Source organism: Chiloscyllium punctatum, chromosome 44 (genome assembly GCF_047496795.1).
Source record: "Chiloscyllium punctatum isolate Juve2018m chromosome 44, sChiPun1.3, whole genome shotgun sequence".
NCBI lineage: Eukaryota > Metazoa > Chordata > Chondrichthyes > Orectolobiformes > Hemiscylliidae > Chiloscyllium > Chiloscyllium punctatum.
In genome coordinates this window covers 11145793-11165267 of record NC_092782.1, presented here as the reverse complement: position 1 = coordinate 11165267, position 19475 = coordinate 11145793, and the positions used below count along the sequence as shown (strand labels likewise).

The 19475-nt window shown below is 36.6% G+C and overlaps 1 protein-coding gene across 3 annotated transcripts in view; it reads right to left on the bottom strand.

The window, feature by feature from the left end:
• The window catches only part of aebp2 (AE binding protein 2), a 78326-nt gene that overhangs the window by 41638 nt on the left and 17213 nt on the right, over positions 1–19475 (bottom strand). For all 3 annotated transcript variants that reach the window (XR_011955271.1, XM_072562232.1, XM_072562233.1), the window contains exons 2-5: positions 13915–14122; positions 7763–7870; positions 4986–5172; positions 1806–1930 (exon numbers count right to left, since the gene is read on the bottom strand). Coding sequence is in view for 2 of the 3 variants with exons in the window: in XM_072562232.1 (XP_072418333.1) it covers positions 1806–1930; positions 4986–5172; positions 7763–7870; positions 13915–14122 (628 nt within the window). In the remaining variant the exon portion in view is untranslated. The remainder of the gene's footprint in view (positions 1–1805; positions 1931–4985; positions 5173–7762; positions 7871–13914; positions 14123–19475) is intronic.

Here is a 19475-nt window from a genome sequence, read left to right as displayed (position 1 = left end):
ACAAGGTCAACAAATGTATGGGAACACCACCATCAAGTGCCCCTCTAAGCCACTCACCATCCTGACTTGTAATGATATTGCCATTTCTTTACTGCTTCTGGGTCAAGATCCTGGAATTCCCTCCCTAATGACAGTAGGGACTGCAGTGTTCAAAAAGGCTACTCACAACCACCTTCTCAAGAGCAACTCGGCACAGGCAATAAATGCTGGCCAGCCAGTGACACCTGCATCCTCACAAAATGAATTTAAACAACCTTGTGTATATATCAACCCTAGATCAATACTTAGCTTGCAAGCCCTTTACTTTGCTCCCCAGCAATTTTCTGCAATAGATTTCTTCAGCTTATCTGGATCAGCTTTGAAGGCATAATTTATTAAGTGCATTAAAATGCAGAATGACTGTATGAAGTCATCATACCAGCGATGAATTCATAATACCAATAGACAAAAATCTGTGGTTTATCACATAGACTCTGGGAATCATAACAACCAGCGGTTGTTTCGCAGGGATTTTATTCTTCAGTGAAACTTAAGGTAGGACCCACTGGTGGATAGTAAAGTGCCCTAAAAGCAACTGAATGGGTATCGAGTGTATGTCTAGAAATTGCCTTTGATCATATTAATAAATCATTAGTTTGTGTGTTAACTAAACATGCATGATTTGCATTGCTGTGAAGCAGGAACTTTTTAAATGAAATTTCGTTTGTATGAATTAATCAAACAGATATAATCCCTTTCTTCTGGTAGACTGTAATAAAGTTGGAAAAGTACTGAACTGAACCCATAAAATTTAACATATCCAGGTTTCTTTTGCTGCCGTAAAATTATTTCTTTTGACAAAAATCTATGGGAAGGCACTGATTTATCAAATTAAACTACTGAAAACAATCATTCTCTGAAACAGTTTGTCTTTGCCGATCCTCTCATAAGTGATGCACAGTTCCTCAGCACAGAGAAAGGTCCAACTGCTCACATTCATTTTTATTGCTTAGCTTGATATATTTTACATATTTTAGGCAAAACAACAAAACCAAGTGGTTCATGTTACGTACATCATCTCAAATTGGCTAAAAGGGTGAAAATTGCTTACACAAAAGCTTCATGACATGACAGATGGCCTAATGTACCTGGATGCAAAACTACTGAGTCTCTATATGATACACAAGTGCACTCCGACAACCTGTTGTGGGATTTTAATATGTTCAAGACTTACATTTGTACACAATAGTCTATGGTAGTTGATGTTACTGCTCGCTAGTCCAGGGTGCAAAGGCCAACATGGAATCCCAAACTGCTCTCAACCTAACAGCGATCAATCAGCTCAACACTTAAATAATTCAGGAATTTATGATTAACAATAGACTAAACATCGTTGAACGACTAACATTCAATTGGAAGACCTCAGTATTACGTGGATTTCATATGCTCATCCAGTTCATACATAAACGCAGTCACTGCAGAAGACTTTTTTTTGTATGAAGCATCCAATCATCAATCGCCAGAATGTGCAATGAGGGGAATATGGCCAGAGTAAAATGTGATACTGTTACAGGTGGAGTTGTCTCGTCAGCATACTTAGTTAGCACAAGAGTAGCTTCACATTTAATCTAGCAAGAACTGAGCCATGTATGTTCTCACCTGACAGACATCTGTCTCAATCTTTTATCCTATGTACTTCCAGCCCACATTTGCAGTCTCCACTAGATTGAGTTGAAAGGATATTATGATACTAAGAACTTATTTTCATGCCTGCAAGTCAACAGCATTAAAGTAGAAAAGCAGTCCATTAGGAAGATTTTACTCACTGTGCTATGGAACACAACACTATGCCCATTTCCATGGCTTTCAATATGAGTTGACAGGTTAAAGCAGATGGCCCGATGTCGTATTGCATCCATTGTTTGTGCGTCAAAAAAGTCATGCGGTCTTGCTGCAAAACAAAAGGAAGTTATCAAAGGGCTGCTCACTTTAATATATATAACTTCACTTGAATTACCAATATTTTTGAAATCTATCCAATTAGTTACTGGAGGATAGATCAAAAATTAAATAAACTCTGCTCTCAAGATAAAATGTAAAAACAGTAAGTGTGATATGGGTCAAAAATTTAAAAAGGGTCAGTCAGAATTCCACCTCAAATTATGCTTACATATTTTAGGCAAAACATGCACAGCATAAACGTAAACAAATTCTGGAGGCTAACGTTAAACACGCTAACTCAAGTTGGCTGAAAGGATGGCAAGTGCTTCAACTAGGAGCTGTACACCATGACAAGTTAGCCTGCGTATCCAGATGCAAATCATAGACTCTCGATGATCTCATTTTAATAGGACATAGAGGAATTAAAGCAGCTCTCAAAGATTCAGAATGCAAATTTGATTCTTCCTCAAAAAAAAAATTTCCTCGGTTCCAAAGCTCGTTGGAACTGAACACATTCACTTTTATATATACACCATTCAAAAATATCAGTTGGCTGCAATGTACCTTTACCCCAATTTCCCACAGCTACATAAATTTGTGTCACTGGCTCAGGTCAAATTTATAGCTTGCTTTTCTTACAGTCCTGCCCACAGTAAAACTCATCTGTTACAATACCTGTAATATATCACTGTACCATCTGTCAAAAGGTATTTGATCATAAAAGGTGTTGCAATTACAAAGAAATAACCAGCATGGGCTGGGTTGTAGATTATATCCTGGCTTATAAAAGCAAAGCTTTTGCAACCACCAAAATCAGTAGAAAATATGGAAATCCCTCAAGATCAAAAAGTCATTCATGTACATCAGAAATCAAAACGGTTCTCAAATTCTAAATTGTTACTTCAATAAAGACAAAAATGTTATTACACTGTAAATGGTTCAAAGTAGCCTTCTGCTGACACCACAAATGTTATATACATGACATCAGTGAACACTACCTGTGCTCACTTGAGGGACAATCAATCTGGTGATTCAACTGTAGAAAAATATTGTGTGTACTTTTTTCATGTACAGGTTACACCAAAGTCAAATTATTTGTATGTGCCAGGCAGTAACAAACTGCCTGCACTAAGCCCACCTACATTCTACTCCTATTTCACACATTTGGCATTGTGATCTCTGAACAGAGCACCTCCATTAGCAGTAGGGATGACAGAAAAAAAGAGTCCTTATCCATACACATGCATGAATCATGTCTCAATTATTTGCTTATCATCAGCAAAATGATCGTTATAACAGCAAAACTCCTTCTGCTTACTATGACAAAGCAGCCTGAACCACTGAGTTTTGGTGCTCAGTCTCACCTTGGAGCAACTAATGCTGGAGTCATTGCCACAACTTCAGACAAACTCTTCCCTGTTCATATATCATAAAAGAACAAAACAAAAGCACTTTATTCTTATTTCTGCAAGCATGCTGCTCTATAAAGCTTAATAGTAGTCAGCATAGGCATATGGACCAGAATGGAATAGTGTAGGTTAGATGGGCTTCAGATTAATTTCACAGGGCAGCGCAACATCGAGGGCTGAAGGGCCCGTACTGCATTGTAATATTCTATGTTCTAAGCTGGTCATCCGATGTTTCAATAAAGGAAGACAATTAAACCATAGCGAAATTAAGTGGCAAATCATTCAAATTTTGTGAACATATCATCCACCAAACTGCATCTCTGTGCTTTGAATATTTGACGAGTGGTTACGTAGCCACAGATATTCCAAAGGCCATCGAAATACTGAAGCTACGTAGATTGAGTTACATGTCTGTGTCATGCAGAAAGCCCATGGGAATTGCACAGGAAACTGAATTCCCCAATGAGCATTTCCCATATTTGTAACCCTCCAAGAGAGTCCATTAAAGGCATAGAATTCAGAGGATCTGACTCTCTCAAAAGATTATAGATATCTACATGAAGTTAGGAGCTTAAGAACCTACTTTAAGTCACCAGTAACAATGGTAAGCTGCCCCTCCAAATTACATTGCTACCAGTCTCAAACTTCAAAGGCCTGACAACCACATTCCTAGCCCCACGTAACTCATAAAAGTTTTTCATAGGAGTTGTCAAAGGGCCCAATGTGTTGCGAGACACTTAAATCTCAAAATAAAAAGGCACTGTGACTGCTGCAAGTAGTGATGTGGCTGTTAGGAAGATCATTTGCAAAGATAAACTTGTGGATCCCTGGAAAAAGTTCATAACAGGAGCCCCTTATCCAACAATTTCCAGCACAGAAGCCAACTGAAAGTAAGTAAGTCATTGTTAATCTGATCAGGCTTTATGTTGACTAAAATCATTCTATTTCCAGAATTTTGTTCAATACCTTAAATTCTGCCTAAGGCAAAACAAAGTTGGGCCAATGGTTAAATATGAAGAATAATTATTTGGAGTTGAAATGAATTATTGTCATACTCAGATTATTGAGCTAACCAAACGTCTCACTACTTCAGTGGGTAGCTGAAGACAGTGGTAAACCCATCTTGCGACTAGAGATACTCTTGTGTTTGTCCATCTGAGTATCTACACAAGAGATCTCAGAGGGTAGGCATTAAACCACATGAAACAAGACTTCAATCATACACAGGCTGAAGTATGCAAGAGTTGGAAATTCAATTTCATAAAAGGCATCAATAAACCCTTTGGGCATTTACTAACATTTCATAAGGAGTGTGGGGTAGGTGAGGGGGAAACGAAATCATCAGGCCAACACACTCATCCATACAAAATCATTTTTGCCATACCTGCCTTAAATGGCAAAGTACCCATTTACAGCTGGGAATTTCTTTTCTTTTACAAATTACAGGTATTGCTACTGCATAGTCACCGGCAAAATAAAAACCATCACACTGAACAAAGTTAATACATTCCTGAGATGAGATGAACCAAATATCAACTGCTGCATCCAAGGACATAGTGGAATAACGTTCTTATTTAAACCATAGAAGACAGAACTAGAAAGGAGATCGTTGGTTGGAAATCGTTGGTTGGTAACAAATCAGAAATAATAACTTACGTAGTGAACGTCGTCGTTTATTCTTTAGCCTTCTCCGTTTGTTCATAACTGCTTTAGAAGGTGACTCCTCCTTAACCTTCGGCTGACTAGTGACTTTTGCAGAGTTCTGTTGGCTGAAGTGTGTAGGTACGTGACGAGCAAGGCCACCCTGTGAGGCAAAGCTGGCAGTACACCCACCAACGACACACTGAAACAAAATACACCAGAAAAAAAAATCACATTTCACTTTGCAACATCAAAAGCAAACCACTAAAAATCATAATTGTACAACAGGCAGACTGATTAACTCAAAAAATCTGCAGTTACATAAATAAACCAAATAACTCAAATGCAGCACATCATTATACCCAAATTTCCATTTTCAAATTAATGATTTTAGATCTTTAGATTTTTGATGTAATCACTTACTTTTGAATTAAACTATAAGCAAGGTGTTCATTCATTTTCATGCAAATAGCAAGTCAGCTACTTTAAGAAAAATGAAGAATCTTCCAAAACATGATGACAGCCATTCTCCTCTGAACGACATGGTTCCATGTCCAAGTCCCAATTATGTATGCATAAGTATTGAAGTAGTGCACTGTTGGAAACCCAGTCTTTTGAATGAGATATGAAATTAACTGCTGTTTTAGACATTAAGCATCCCAAAACACTACCTAGATTAAGCGAGTTGTCCTCACCAAAATGTATTCCACAACAGAAACCTATTAAGATGACAATGACATTGCTGTGCAAAGGAGCATGCTAAATTCAAATTGACTGCCATGTTTCAAACTTTACAACAGGACTACAGTTCAAAAAGTATCCCATATAAATGACAGACATTCAACAGTTACACAAAGCATTATATAAATGCAAAGCTTTCTGGAAATGGAACTCGGTGGTTAGTTTGCAAATTCATCAAGTCTTCACAAAATTGGAGTTAAAGCTATGAAAGTAAGAACAATATATCCACCCAGAGTTAATGGAGATGTGCTTTAGCTTTGGAGAGAATTGAGAGCTTAATACATCTTTCCACTGAACATTTTTGGCATTGGTGTGATACTCCCCAAAGTCTTGAATTTCAAGAGTTAAATTATGAAAGGTTACATAAACTTTGCTTGAATTCATTTGAGATTAGACAGTTGACAACAACTGACATGATCAAAATGATAAAGACATTCAATAGCAGAGACACATGGTAACCATCAACAATCCGAAACTTCGAATTAGAGGAAGATCTTTCAAGACTGAAGTCTGGAAACTGTTTCATGAAAGAAAGTGAAAATCTGGAATTCTCATTAAATGCTCTAGTCCCCGAGTCAACTAAAAATAAAGATAAACAAGTTATAATCAATTTGTCATTTAAGAGTATTGTATGGTCACAGCAATGACAAATAGATGGAGTTGAAGCACAATAAACCATGAAATTTAAAGTTCCATCGGATACGAAGGTGCTGTTTCATTAGACTGATGGTGAGTTCATCATGAGGGTCACCATGCCTCAGCCACTATGGAAATTGAAACTATGCTGCAGTGTCACTCTGCATCATTAACCAGCCAACTGAGCTAATCAAAAAGTGCTCATGATCATATAGAAGAATAAAAGGCTTGCGGAGCTCAATGATCAATTCTTGTCCCTAAAAAGTTCTACTAAAAAAATGTTTGGGGAGCAATATTAGCAAAGTGCCTACTGTAAATGAGGAGAAGGCTGATCTGAAGGAGATCTGAAACCAGCCTCAACCACCTATCAGTTCCACAGTACAATGCACAATCCATTATTACAATCTGATCAGTTTCAGCTGCTGCCAGTTTAGGCTTTTCCTCCTCCCTGGTCCTTAGCCTTCAAGAAGGAACGCTCCACTCAATTTAAACAGAAGCAGACAACACAATTAAAGAAAGAGTATTAAATGAGTTACTAACTGATCTGCTGTGTTGTGTCGATAATATTCATACTTATGTTTAATATGAATTTCAACTTACATTTTCATATGGTAAAACTTCAAGTATATCAATTAAGATGAGAAACAATTCCAGGAGAAAACTAAATTTTATTAAAATGTCAGGTGCCTAACAATGGGTTGATCTAATAACATTATTAGATTCTAACCCTGGATTTGAAGCAGTGAAAATATTAGTCCTACATTATAAACCTACCTTACCTACTCTGTAGTTTGTTTCACTTTTTCCACACTGTTGTATTCAGGCCATCAGTTTGGTGCAGTTATCTGGTCTTTTTTTTTAAATATCAGTGCACTGATATTTCAAAAATATTTTCAAAGCACTATGATTTTAACTTGATGTCTCATGTCATGCAAGGAATGACAGATCCTGCCAAAAGAGAGTCCTGCAGCATACTAAGGTGATCAAGTTTGCAGTCTAATTTGAAGTCTAATTAAAATGAGCATTGTCAAAGAGAACCAGGTACTCAACTATGAATTATGTAAGACTACTTTATTTTCTATGCATACAAGTGTTCAGATAGAGAATTCTTTCGTCAGTCATCCAATGACCTTGACAGTTGTGCAACAAGCAGCATCGGCCTGCCAATTATGCAACATGCTACAGATAAACTAGCCAAAGCTCAAAAGGCAGTTGTATAGTTAGCTTTAATCTGCAAAAACTGGTTTCCAATATGGTCTCTGACTTAAGCCAAACAGAAGGATAGGCATTTTGAAAGTTCTGAATCACCATATATTTGAAACCTATGACTTTTGACTCCTTCCATATGAAATTTCACCCATGTTCTTCTGGAGCCACAACTGGATAGAATTTGCAATGGATATTTTTACACATACCTTAAAGGGTTTGTCTCCACTGTGTGTAAGCATGTGCCTCTGCAGCCAGCTCTGACTAGTAGATGGTGTATTGTATACTTTGCACCCTTTCCATAGACAGACAAATACCTGAAAATATAAATTTGGCAAATGTTTTAAAGACTACTCCAAGGGAATAGCATTCAATATTCCAGGTACAACCTTTTTTCCTTTAATAAAAACTAAACATTTTGGAAGATAAGGAATGCCAGAGCTTGGCAGCTGAGCACCTTCCTTTCTTCTGGGCTCCCATTATAACATGTACTAAATTGTGCGCTGCAAATCACAACTACAAGCACTGTTCCAACATGTTCAAAGGCAGACGCGCATTCATACTGCACTAATTTGATATCTTTATGTTATAATTTCACAAGGACTTTCACATAGCTGGCTTTTATCGTATCAATCTGGGCTGCTTTCGAGATTGATCTTTGTAATGCTGATTCCTTCTTTAATCCAACTATTTAGAAGTCAAACAAAGACAGCGCACACTCTCCTGATATCTCAAATTCTGAATTCAAATTAGAAGAACACATCACATTTGAATATGCAAACACCAGATCGTTTACATAATATGCTATCTTTTAACGCAGGCAATACAAGACAAATCTTATAATCACAAATTTAATGTTCAAGTTTCAGGTCAACAATCAGGGCAGAGTTTATAAGCTTGCTAAATAAAGTTCACCAAGCTGATGAACAACAGAGAAAAGAGCAGCAGACACAGAGGCAGTAAAGATCTTACACAGACAACTCAACAGGATATTATTCTGAATTGGTCAGCTTCACATGAAGGACAAATGCAAAGTACAAAACATTGGGAGAAGGAAGAATGGGAGACACTCATAATCATGTGACAAAACTCGCCAAGTTGAAAGGGATCTGGAGATATTAGCCAAAAGGTTGCTCAGCACATCCACTAAAAGAGCAATAAAGGAAGTTAACAGAATGCCAAGTTATAGTATCAGATCAATTCGAAATAAATGACAAGAGATCATGCTGAAATTGTGACCTGGTCACACTGCAACTAAAAATATAAATCAAAAGTGTTCAGCTTCGAAGTGCCACATAGATATCAAAATGAGGCTGATCCCAGTTTAAAGGAATGAATTTAAGGCTCATATTTGACAATCTGTCTGAAGAGATAAACAAAGATTTTGTTTAGGCTTTCAAATATGGTGGGGGACAGTAACCATTTTGTAAAGAAAAAAATTTCTTATCGGTGCAAAATAATTCTTTGCATCAAGCATGATAAAATAATCACCAAGGACAGTGACAAATGTCAGATAATGCATGTTTAAGAACCAGCTAGATGCTGCATTGGGGTTCATATTCTGTAATATTAAACAACGAAGCTATAATATTAAACAGCCAAAGTTATCTTGCCATCACCTGGAATTAACTTCTTTCTAGTTAAGCAATTTACACAAAAAACTTAAATTGACTAGCAATTTTGTGAATAACTAGAGTAAGGAGAAAGCGAAGAACCGATTCACGTAATTCTCACTTTTAAGCGAAACAGTGGCAATCATCTTTATGCAATGGAACAAAATAAACATGAGTGATTACAATAATAGGCTTGCCTAGCATGTCAGATATGAATCAAGTTTTTCCACTCCTTCTGTCAACAGAAATGCCTCACAAATAACTAGCAGAGGTCAGGAACTTGCCTATGGGAAACATTCCAGTGAATGACTGTCTTACTACTCCATGGGGAGGGCACAAAGCACATTACTGGCTCCTCAATCTGAACAGACTTGGCAACAGAGATCCTTTCACTGATCACTCATATGTAAGCTTTACAAATTCAAGAAAAGCACGGTTTAAAGTCAGAATACACTCCATTCAGTTGGAACTGAATGGCTAGTTTGATTACCACCTGACCATTCATGCTCTCTACCAGAGTTTAAATTTAGCAGATACTGCCAGCTACAATGGTCATGACTGACAGCATCAGCACACAAGAGTTTGAAGGGGTGGTTAACTTGGGAGTGGAACTGGACATGTGATAATTGAGTAGGTGCTTTTCAGGATTGGGATTAAATACTTATTTAACATAGTAAGTTTCACTCTGCACTGGTCCTGTTTTTTTAAAGCCTGGAAATGCTGTTGGCACTTTGTACTGATGAGTGAAAATTTGTATCAACGTCTCATCAACACCCACCTTATCCTAAGGACTTAGCTGAAAAAGTCAAGGATTCCTTAAATCAGTCAGAAAAAAGTATTGATTATCTGAGTTTAATCAAGCCTGAAACACCACTGACCCTGTCAGTTAAATACTCAATCGTCCCGATATGCTCAATTCTATAGCTGAGACTTAACAAATATCATGTTTCACATTCTTTAATTCGATCATTTTCAATGAGGACATTTTTGTTGGCAAAGTTCATGTCGTCTTTCTTTGTTCTGTAAGATGTTGTATCATCTTATTAAACCCCATACACCGGAGACTGCAATGACCAAAAGAGGCTTCCAACTCGCAAACAATGAAATAAATTACTCGATCTGTCAGTAAGTTGAGTTTCAGTATTGCTACTAGGTTAGGGTGTGTTGATAAAATGTTCTAGGCACAGGAGGGAGAAATTTCTCAAGTCAAAACACTACTGAAATTCAATACAACAGTCACCATTGATAGTTTCCACCAATACTTCACCTTTGGCTACATACTTCAAAGGGCTCTCACCAGACAGATTAACTTTATCTCAAATTTGATAACACTAAAATTAATGCTTTCAAAATAAATGAAATTTTATTCGTACACTTCATTGAAATTCATGAGTTAAATCAATCTGACCCAGGTTTCCATTAAAACATACCACTGAAGGTGCATTGGCTCAGATGGTCAATAGTAACACGTTGCATTTCTGCTGCATGCACCTTTATTTGGTGCCGTAATGGGAACCCACCACAAGCAGAAATATATTTTTTAAAAGACACATATCAAGCCACAAATTATCACAATGCTATTTGCATCTTAAATGTTTATAACCTGAAAAGCAGCAGTGGCAAGTCTGCCACCCTGGTGAGATAAAGTAGGGAAATATACGTAAATCAAATCCTCTGTATCTCTTCACTTATTTCTTGCAACTTTGAGAGATTACAGAATAAGGGAAGAGAGTGTCCTATGCTTCACAAATTGAACACAAGACAAAGAGGGTATGATTAAAAACAAAAGTCAAATCCAGTAACAAAATCAGTACATCAGTTTCCACTTATTCAACATACTGCACTCTGAAAACCAAAGATTATTGGAGTAAAACAAATTCAAATCCTGTACCAATATCTATTTCAATAGAACTTACGAACTGCATTCTGGAAAATGGCAACAATTTTGACAAATTCAATGTTTATCATTTCAACAGAAAGAGTTAAATTTCAAGTTTATATAATACATTTACATCAACCCCATTATGTTGTCAAAAAAGCACTCCACAAATTGGAATTCTAATGGAACTTTAGCCTGAACATTTTCACTTCAGACCTCATTGGAATATGAATGGAAAGAAAACAGTGGGATAATTAGTACATGAGTGTTACAGTGTAGAGCTTTGGGTATGACTGGAAAATGTTTAAGCTCATTTGGATATCACCAAATGTAAAATCTGCCTTCAGCCAGTGCAATTGGGCATTTTAAAACATCTTTGCTTAAAAATGAAATTAGATGTTTTAAAATACACAATATTTGGGGTGGGGGGGGGGGGCTAACTTGGTACAACTGAATTAATATAGCCGAAATTAGATTTAATCACAAAAAAAATAAACATTTTTAAGTTGCTGTCAATCCACCACCACTTATTAAACCATTTTGAATGATAGCCATTAATTAGGTATTGCAGTAACTAGCCAAACAAAGATTTTAAAACACTCCAAAAGAACTGCGTTCATTTTTACAGCATCTTCAAAAGGGGCCACAAACACTCCTGACATGAAGTTTTAAACCAATTTTGAAGGCAATTTGTGTTTAAATTCCTGTAATCTCCTGTGCTGAAGGCAAATTTCACCCAAAAAAAGTACTAGATTGGAACCTTCATGCCAAAAGATTTATATGGCAATTCTGGGAAGAAAGCTAGCTGGAAATAATTTCATTTGAAAGCTAAAATTAACATGACAAATAAACAATACAATGGACTTTAAATTCAATGAACCAGTTTGGATTTTTTGCCAACTTTCAAGTTCAAAAGAGTCCAGGGAGGCACATATCTGGACCACATATCTTCAGGACAAAAATTAGCAAATGGCGGAAATCATTGCCAAATGTATATTCAACTGACTGGATATAAATCAAGACAATATTGAAGGAACTGATGTGAGCCAGACATTGCAGATATTGTCATCCAGACCTGACATGGCAAATAAACCACATTTAGATGTCTGCCTCTAGAGATTTAAGTTCAATCCCTCCTGCATTTGATGGCGTAGAGTCACAACAGTAATAGTTTTTTAAAAAACCCCTAAAAATTACCATTGAAAGAGCAAGAATGAAAATAGTCCGTAGTCTTGAAATACAACAAAGAAGGCCGCAGCGCTCTAAGATAGGGGGGATGGTTTGAACTTAGACATGCAAAGTTCCTTGCAGCTTCAGCAAATTCTGTGAACTGGCATGCAAGCAGTATTACATATCTTGCTCTGGACTATCTTTTCAGAAGCAGCAAATTATCCAATATCTGTATTTCAAATCAAACACTTTACATAAATTTATTGCATTAGAATGTGTGAACCACAACTTTATTTAAGCTATTCTAAGTTCCAGACAATAACCAACATCATTAGGGATCTGTTATCTGTAAACTTGCTAGACTTTCTCAATTATCAAGTCGTAGCAAGTTCTTATAAAACTAAGTTGAATGCAGGCAGCAGTATATTTCTTGTGATTTGAGTAACTGAACCTTAATGGAACACTAGGCTGAGGGGGCAGTACAAAGATAGTGACATAGAAACTGGGCAAGAAGCTAGACAGAAACCAGTCAAGAGACAGAAAACATGAGTTATTTCAAGACACAGGTATTGGCAACAAAGAATGAAGATAGACATTTTAAAAATATACAAGTTAAGCAATAAGACAGATGACAATTGAAATTAAGTTAACTATGCCAAATAGAAAATATTATTTGTACAAAAATCTAATTTCACAATTACTGCAAGATACATGCTTGATATTGTTCTACACTGACATGTAAAACAGACAGTATAAAAACAGAACAGCTGGGGAAGGGATATCAAATTAACCAATTGCTCCATGACATATTAAAACAATTTACTAATTCAACTATTTTCGAAAGCATACTCTGACAAATTTAAAAACCAGAATTAAGTCCATGTCCAGTCTAATCAACCGCAAGTGTTCTTGTGTGTTGTGCAATAAGTCTCAAAAGCCTATACTGAGCATGATCCTCGATAATTCAGCATAATTAAAGCAATTCAGATTCTGACTATTACCTTATAGAAAAAAATGACATCTGTGCACTTAGAAATGAAAAATGGGAAGTAGAATCAAATTTACCAATTTCTCTAGTTGCACTCACACATCCAATAGCAATGAGTAGACCATCATGGCTAATGATGCAAAAAAGTTAAAATGCGAAATGAAAGAAATTTAGAGCAGGTGGTGTGAAGGATGAAAGCAAGCAAATAAATTACAGGTGGAAAAAAATCAATATTTTATCTATGTTAAATTCAATCCTCCAATCTGATTGATGATTCAATATTCATCTTGCTAATACACACCACACTACCTGGCAGCATTTTCAAAGGGGAAACAAAGTAGGCAGAGCATGCTATTCTGCAAGTCAACACCTGTGGCTTTATTACCTCACATAAAAGAAAAATGCAATTGGAGGAAGGGGAGGAAGGAGGGAGGAGAAGAAGGTAACCTCCGCCTTGCTGGATTATTCAATATTTACCCAAACCAGGGAGGTGTGGTAAGATTTCATGCAGCACAAATATACTTGTGTCACCAAGATTAAATCAAAAACAAATGAGCATTCTGCAATTTTGTCAACTGCTGTTCTAAGCTGCTATTTAAACATTCAAAAGCACAATTTTTGTTGATACCCAAGTAACCACTAGAGCTCATTAATGATATTGTACATTGGCACTGCCATCTAAACGCAAAGGAAGAGAGAAAAAAAACAGACCCCTCCACGTTGCCCATCCACATGTATTGAACGGATGTGATCTGCCAAATCTGGACTGGAGCTGAAACTGGTATGGCATTGGTCCCAGCAGCAGTTGTAAGTGATATTCTTTCCCGATGAAGTAGTACTTCCGTGACCATTTATCAGCGCAGGAGTAGAGCGTCCACTGGAGATAGTACTGTCCATATCCATTAAGGTGCTGCTGATACTTTGAAGAAAAAGCAGCATTTTTAATTGAGTGCATGAACAACATCAATTTATAATACACAATGAAATATTATACGAATAAAGAAAGTTCATGGTCATCAAATATAGCATTTAGAAAATGTGTTCCATGACTAGTATAGAATACAAAATCCAAAATGCAAAAGAGGAAAATAATAAAAAAAAGGAATCAAAGGTTGAGTATTATGTGCAAATTTGCACCCCATTGAGGGGATGTAGGAATGCATAGTACAAATGGAGTAAAATGTTCTCTCATATAAAGAAATCAAAATATGAAGACAATGAAAATGTTTTTATTTCCCCTGCATACAAGGCTGAATTCTAGAGTGAGTAGCAGAGATGACTTCAAGTTTTATGTTTTCCTCTGTGAAAGAAAGGCAGGGCAGGAGGGAGCAAGCATGGAGGATTTGGACTATTCTGTAATACCAATGTAAACCGATTGGGACAAAATTCCATTGTAAGGTCATAATTTTAGGAATACACTATCTTCATCAGGAACCATCAAGAAAAAGTTAATAATGCAATATTTAGTCTGAGGTTATCAGTGCAATATTGTGTTGCAAGATTCAACTTCAACTATCAGGTTTGAGACACTGTTTAACTTATTTGCTGAATTCTTTTAGTGGCACTACCTCTTGTAAAATTTGGCCTTAAGCCCAAATCTGCTTTCTTGTAGGTATCAAATTAAATAAAGTTGAAAACTATTTAAAAATTAATCCGTAATCATAAATATTTATGACAAGAATTACAACTCTACATTGCTGGAAACATTGGTCAGAGTCAAGAAAAGGACACTGGCTCAACACCATCCAAGGCTCCAATGAAATATATTAGAATTGGTGAAATTTCTAAACAAAATCAGTTATTGCTTGAAAAATTAAGCCTGGCAGCATCTGTCGAGAGAAAGCTGCATTAAGGTTGCTGGTCCAGCAACCTTTGTCCAGAACATACAATCCAGTTAAGAAGGAGGGTCACTGGACTGAAAATGTCAACTCTGCTTTCTCTCCAGTAACGATGCCAGACCTACTAAATTCTTTCAGTGATTTCTGACTTTGTTTTTGATTTCCAGCATCCACAGCCCTTTCAGTTTTCTGCTGAAAATTAAAGCTTTTTGGAAAATAAACCTTTAGAATTATTTCATTTATTCATCTGTTGCCAACTAAAAGTCATTAATGTCTTTTATTCAAGCTTTTAAATGTTGATGCTATGTATAGCATTTTAATAGGATCTGCATAGGGAAAACTTAATACTAAAGTACAGTTTTAGAGGTTCTTCGAACCAGAATATTTTAAACCAAAGAAAGATTACAACCTGTCAGCACGAATCTTTACTGTATGAAGTTGATAAAACTTGGAGGGGAATGACACTTAACAGGCAACCTTTGCATTAATCTCTAACCACAAACAAACTACTGGATGAGCCATCATTGGTCTAAAAACCAAATAATTGGAGGTCACCAGCTAATGCATCGACGCAATTAACGATAATATGAATTATCCCACAGCCAAACGATATGCTGGTTAAGTGGATTGCCCATGTTAAATTGCCCATAGTGATCAGGGATATGGTTGGTAAGGTGGAGTAACCGTGGGAAATGCAGGGTTAAGGGGATAGGGTAGAGTGGGATGCTCGGTGCTGACTTGATGGGTCAAGTGGCCTGCTTCTGCACTGTAGGAATTCTATGATTCTACATATCCTTACAGCGTGAAACAACTGGTGTAAACAGGATTTAATTGCTAAAAAGTTAGCTATACGCAATAAACCTTTTCTCATTTATCTTGAAAACTTAGCAATCATGCGACCAGGTTTTACCATTTCAATCCCCCTTTATCCAAAAATATGATATATGCTTTTGTTTTTCTACTTGAGTGAGACCAACAGTTTCCAAGGATCTTTTATTTTAAATTAAAACTTTGTTAGTTTACTTCACAACTCTAAAGGGAGTTGACACATCCCCTTTGTGGAACTTCAATCATTGCTATTTCACAGCAAAGTTACCTTGCATCAAACAGTGAATGCATGTCAATCAACCGCAGCATCCGAATATCAGTGCACTTGCCAAGTGAAGACGATAATTAGCTAATGCAGTTACATGCTCAAACTCTGACATCCATCACAATCAGATGTGCTCAGTACTTCTGCTAGTCCCCTAGATTTTGACACTAACCACAGCTGTGGTTATAGTTGCCAATAGTCACTCTCACTTTTTTGGGGAATTTTCTATTTTGTGTCAAAGATCCTTTGAACGGTGCCTTGGATGTTAAAGATTTCAAATGCCTTCTCAGCAAGTATTCTAGCTAAATTCAAGTCTAGACATTTTCAATCTGCTCCCTGCACTGGTTCTTGGCATTGGTTCCAGCATGAATTGAAGGAACATACTCAGTCAAAAAACAGATTGCTTCCATGCTTTGTTTAGATACTCTTTTTGCAGTCACAAAAGCACAAAAAGGGCTGTCACATATTACATCAATAATCAATAAATAGAACACATGGCCAGAACTTGTGGTCACTTTGAGAGGGGCATGAACTAATCAATGACAGTCAGTAAGCATTTTAAGAGAAGGTCATGGCCATATAATTTGATTGAATTATTTGAGGAAGTAGCTTGTGGACTTGATGCTGTGGTTGTGCTTGACAAGTGTTTTTGTGACCTGAAGTTTATATCTGGTAGAGTACATAGGATCATTAGAAATAGCAGATCATTGCAGCCCATTAAACTTGTTCAACTATGATAGAATCTTAGCTGATCTGACTGCAGTATCAACTCCACTTTCCTGCCTACCCTCCATAACCCTCAATGTCCTTTGTTCGTCAAAAATCTAACGCAGACTGGAATATGTTCAATGACCAAGCCTCCACTGCTCTGTATTGAAGAGAATTACAAAGTCAAACAACACTGACAGAATAAACTTCCTCTTTATCTATCCCTACTTTTAAACTATCCTTCATTAGTTCTAGGTTCTCCAACGAGAGAAACTAACCTGAACATTCATTCTGACAAGTTTCTTCAGTTTCACCACTCTTCTGAATTCTAGTGACTATAGATCTAACCCACTCAGCCTTTCCACAGAAGAAAAATCTTCTCATTCTACGAATCAGCTGAGTGAACAGTGACTTTTTAAAGAACTGTTTCTAATGGTGTTTCCCTCCTTGAGTAAGGAGACAAATATTGTACACAGTACTCTAGGTGCGTCACACTTGTACAAGAGTCCCCAATTTTTATACTCCAGTCCTCTTGCAATATAGGTCATTCATTTGCCTTTTTCCTTGTTGTACCTGCAAGCTGACATTATGATTTAATTTCTATAACACCCAAATCCCTTTGAAAGGCAACATTCTGCAATTTTCTTTTAAACAAAATTATTTTTCCCCTGCTCAAGGGAAAAAAACAAATTTTTTTCCATTAGACTCCAGCTGCCATTTTACTTTTGCAATCAATACTTTTTGGCAGACCGTTCATATGCTCTCAACTTGCTATCCTACGAATTCCCATATTGTTAGCAAATTTGGCTAAAGCACAGTTGGTCCCTTCATGCAAATTATTAATGACAAAATCAAACAGTTGAAGTCCCAATGATCTCAGCAACACTAAACGGTTATATTTTTCTGGTACATCAATCTACTTTCACGCTAATATCTCACCAGTAGTGCCATGTGTTCTTGCATTGTGCAGTAATCTTTTTTGTCACATTTTATCAAATGCCTCTTAGCTTTGTATCTCAGTACTGTCTCTCCAGGCTGAAGAAAATTTTAGTTGGCATGTGTAAAGGTTTAAGAGAGCCTGGATAGAGCAGAGAGCAAGACCTATTTCTATTCGGAGAGAGATTAGTAACTAAGGGCCATAGATTTGAACTAATTGAAAGAAGGCTTTGAGGGGAAATTGGGAAAAATAGTTTCATCCAAAAAAATGAAAATGTTTTCAAAACCACTACCTAAAAAAGGGTATAGCGGCAGAATCTCTCATCTTATTTAAAATATAATAGAATGCGTTTGAGATGCTCTAAATATCTATGGACCAAGAGTCAAAGGATGGAATAAAATGGATAGCTCTTTTTTGATTATGGACAGGACGGGATTATTACTGAAATCTTGCTAAAATCATGGGTGCATTTTTGAAGATATACAGAGCAACCACGGTTATGCAAATTTCGTATTATCCGAACAACATCTCAAGGACCCAATGCCTGGGTAATCTGTGACAAAGTCTGAGACCTGACGGTGTAAAAATATGCTCCGTCTTACGTTGTATCTCTTGTATGATACTCCATTTGAAACAAGATCCTCCATTATAATATAATAGCTACATACTAAATAAAAGCTTAAGAGAACTGACCGAGTGGGAAAAGCCAGATCTGGGGCCACAACGCGCCTGTAGGAAGGAAAGCTGAAGGAAAAATCTTGCGTTACTGCACATGAGAGAATCAATGCTCCGAATATTTCTCAGAAAAGCAGTGCTGTCAGTTTTCTGGATTTGGACTGGATGCAACTGAACTGTATCCCTCTCAATCATCTTACGTAACCGTTCTTAAACTAAGAGAAATTCCCAAACTATTTCAGCCTGCATAGTCGAAGAAATAGACAAAACAGTAAGAGAGACACAGCAAGCTTTAAGATTATAGCAACATTTGATTCAATACATTGCACTAAGTTTCGCAAGATTTCTCCTTTACTAGTATTTAAGCTCCATTTAATTGAATAATTTGGATATTACAGCAGACCAAGGAATTTTAAAGAGAAAAGAACAGGACCAGGAAGAATAGTAGCTGCAGAAAGGATGTTAAAACCAAGTTAAACAGTCATGCAACACAACACACAAAGTCTGAACTGACAGGCTAAGAATGAACCCAGTTTTAAAACACAGCAAGATTGTGTCAAAAAATACAATTTTGGAAAGTGAAGAGTGTCTATTTATTGCCACTAATGGAAATGAGTAACTTCAATTAAAGTTTATTCATGAGCCTCATTTGGATTTGTAAATAAATGAATCCTAATCAAGAATCAATTTTGCAAAGGAAGGTGGTACTTTCAGTAGGATCAATATTTGGCAGAATATCTATTATAAAACGTTCTCAGTACAAAAACGTATTTATAAATCTCATCTTGTATACAAAGTTGGCAAAGAAAAGAAAATTTTAAAACTATCAGTACTTCAGATTAGTTGTGTTTGCCTATCCTTTCAACAGATGACCAATTCCATGGTCTCTGACAACTTCAAACGAGTGGAAAGATATGGGAATTTTTCTCAACCTCTAATCAGGTGCACGCTAAGCAAAGGCACATGTCCTTCAAAAGGTGGTCAAAATGAAATATCTTAGAATTAAAATCCTAAAGTTTCA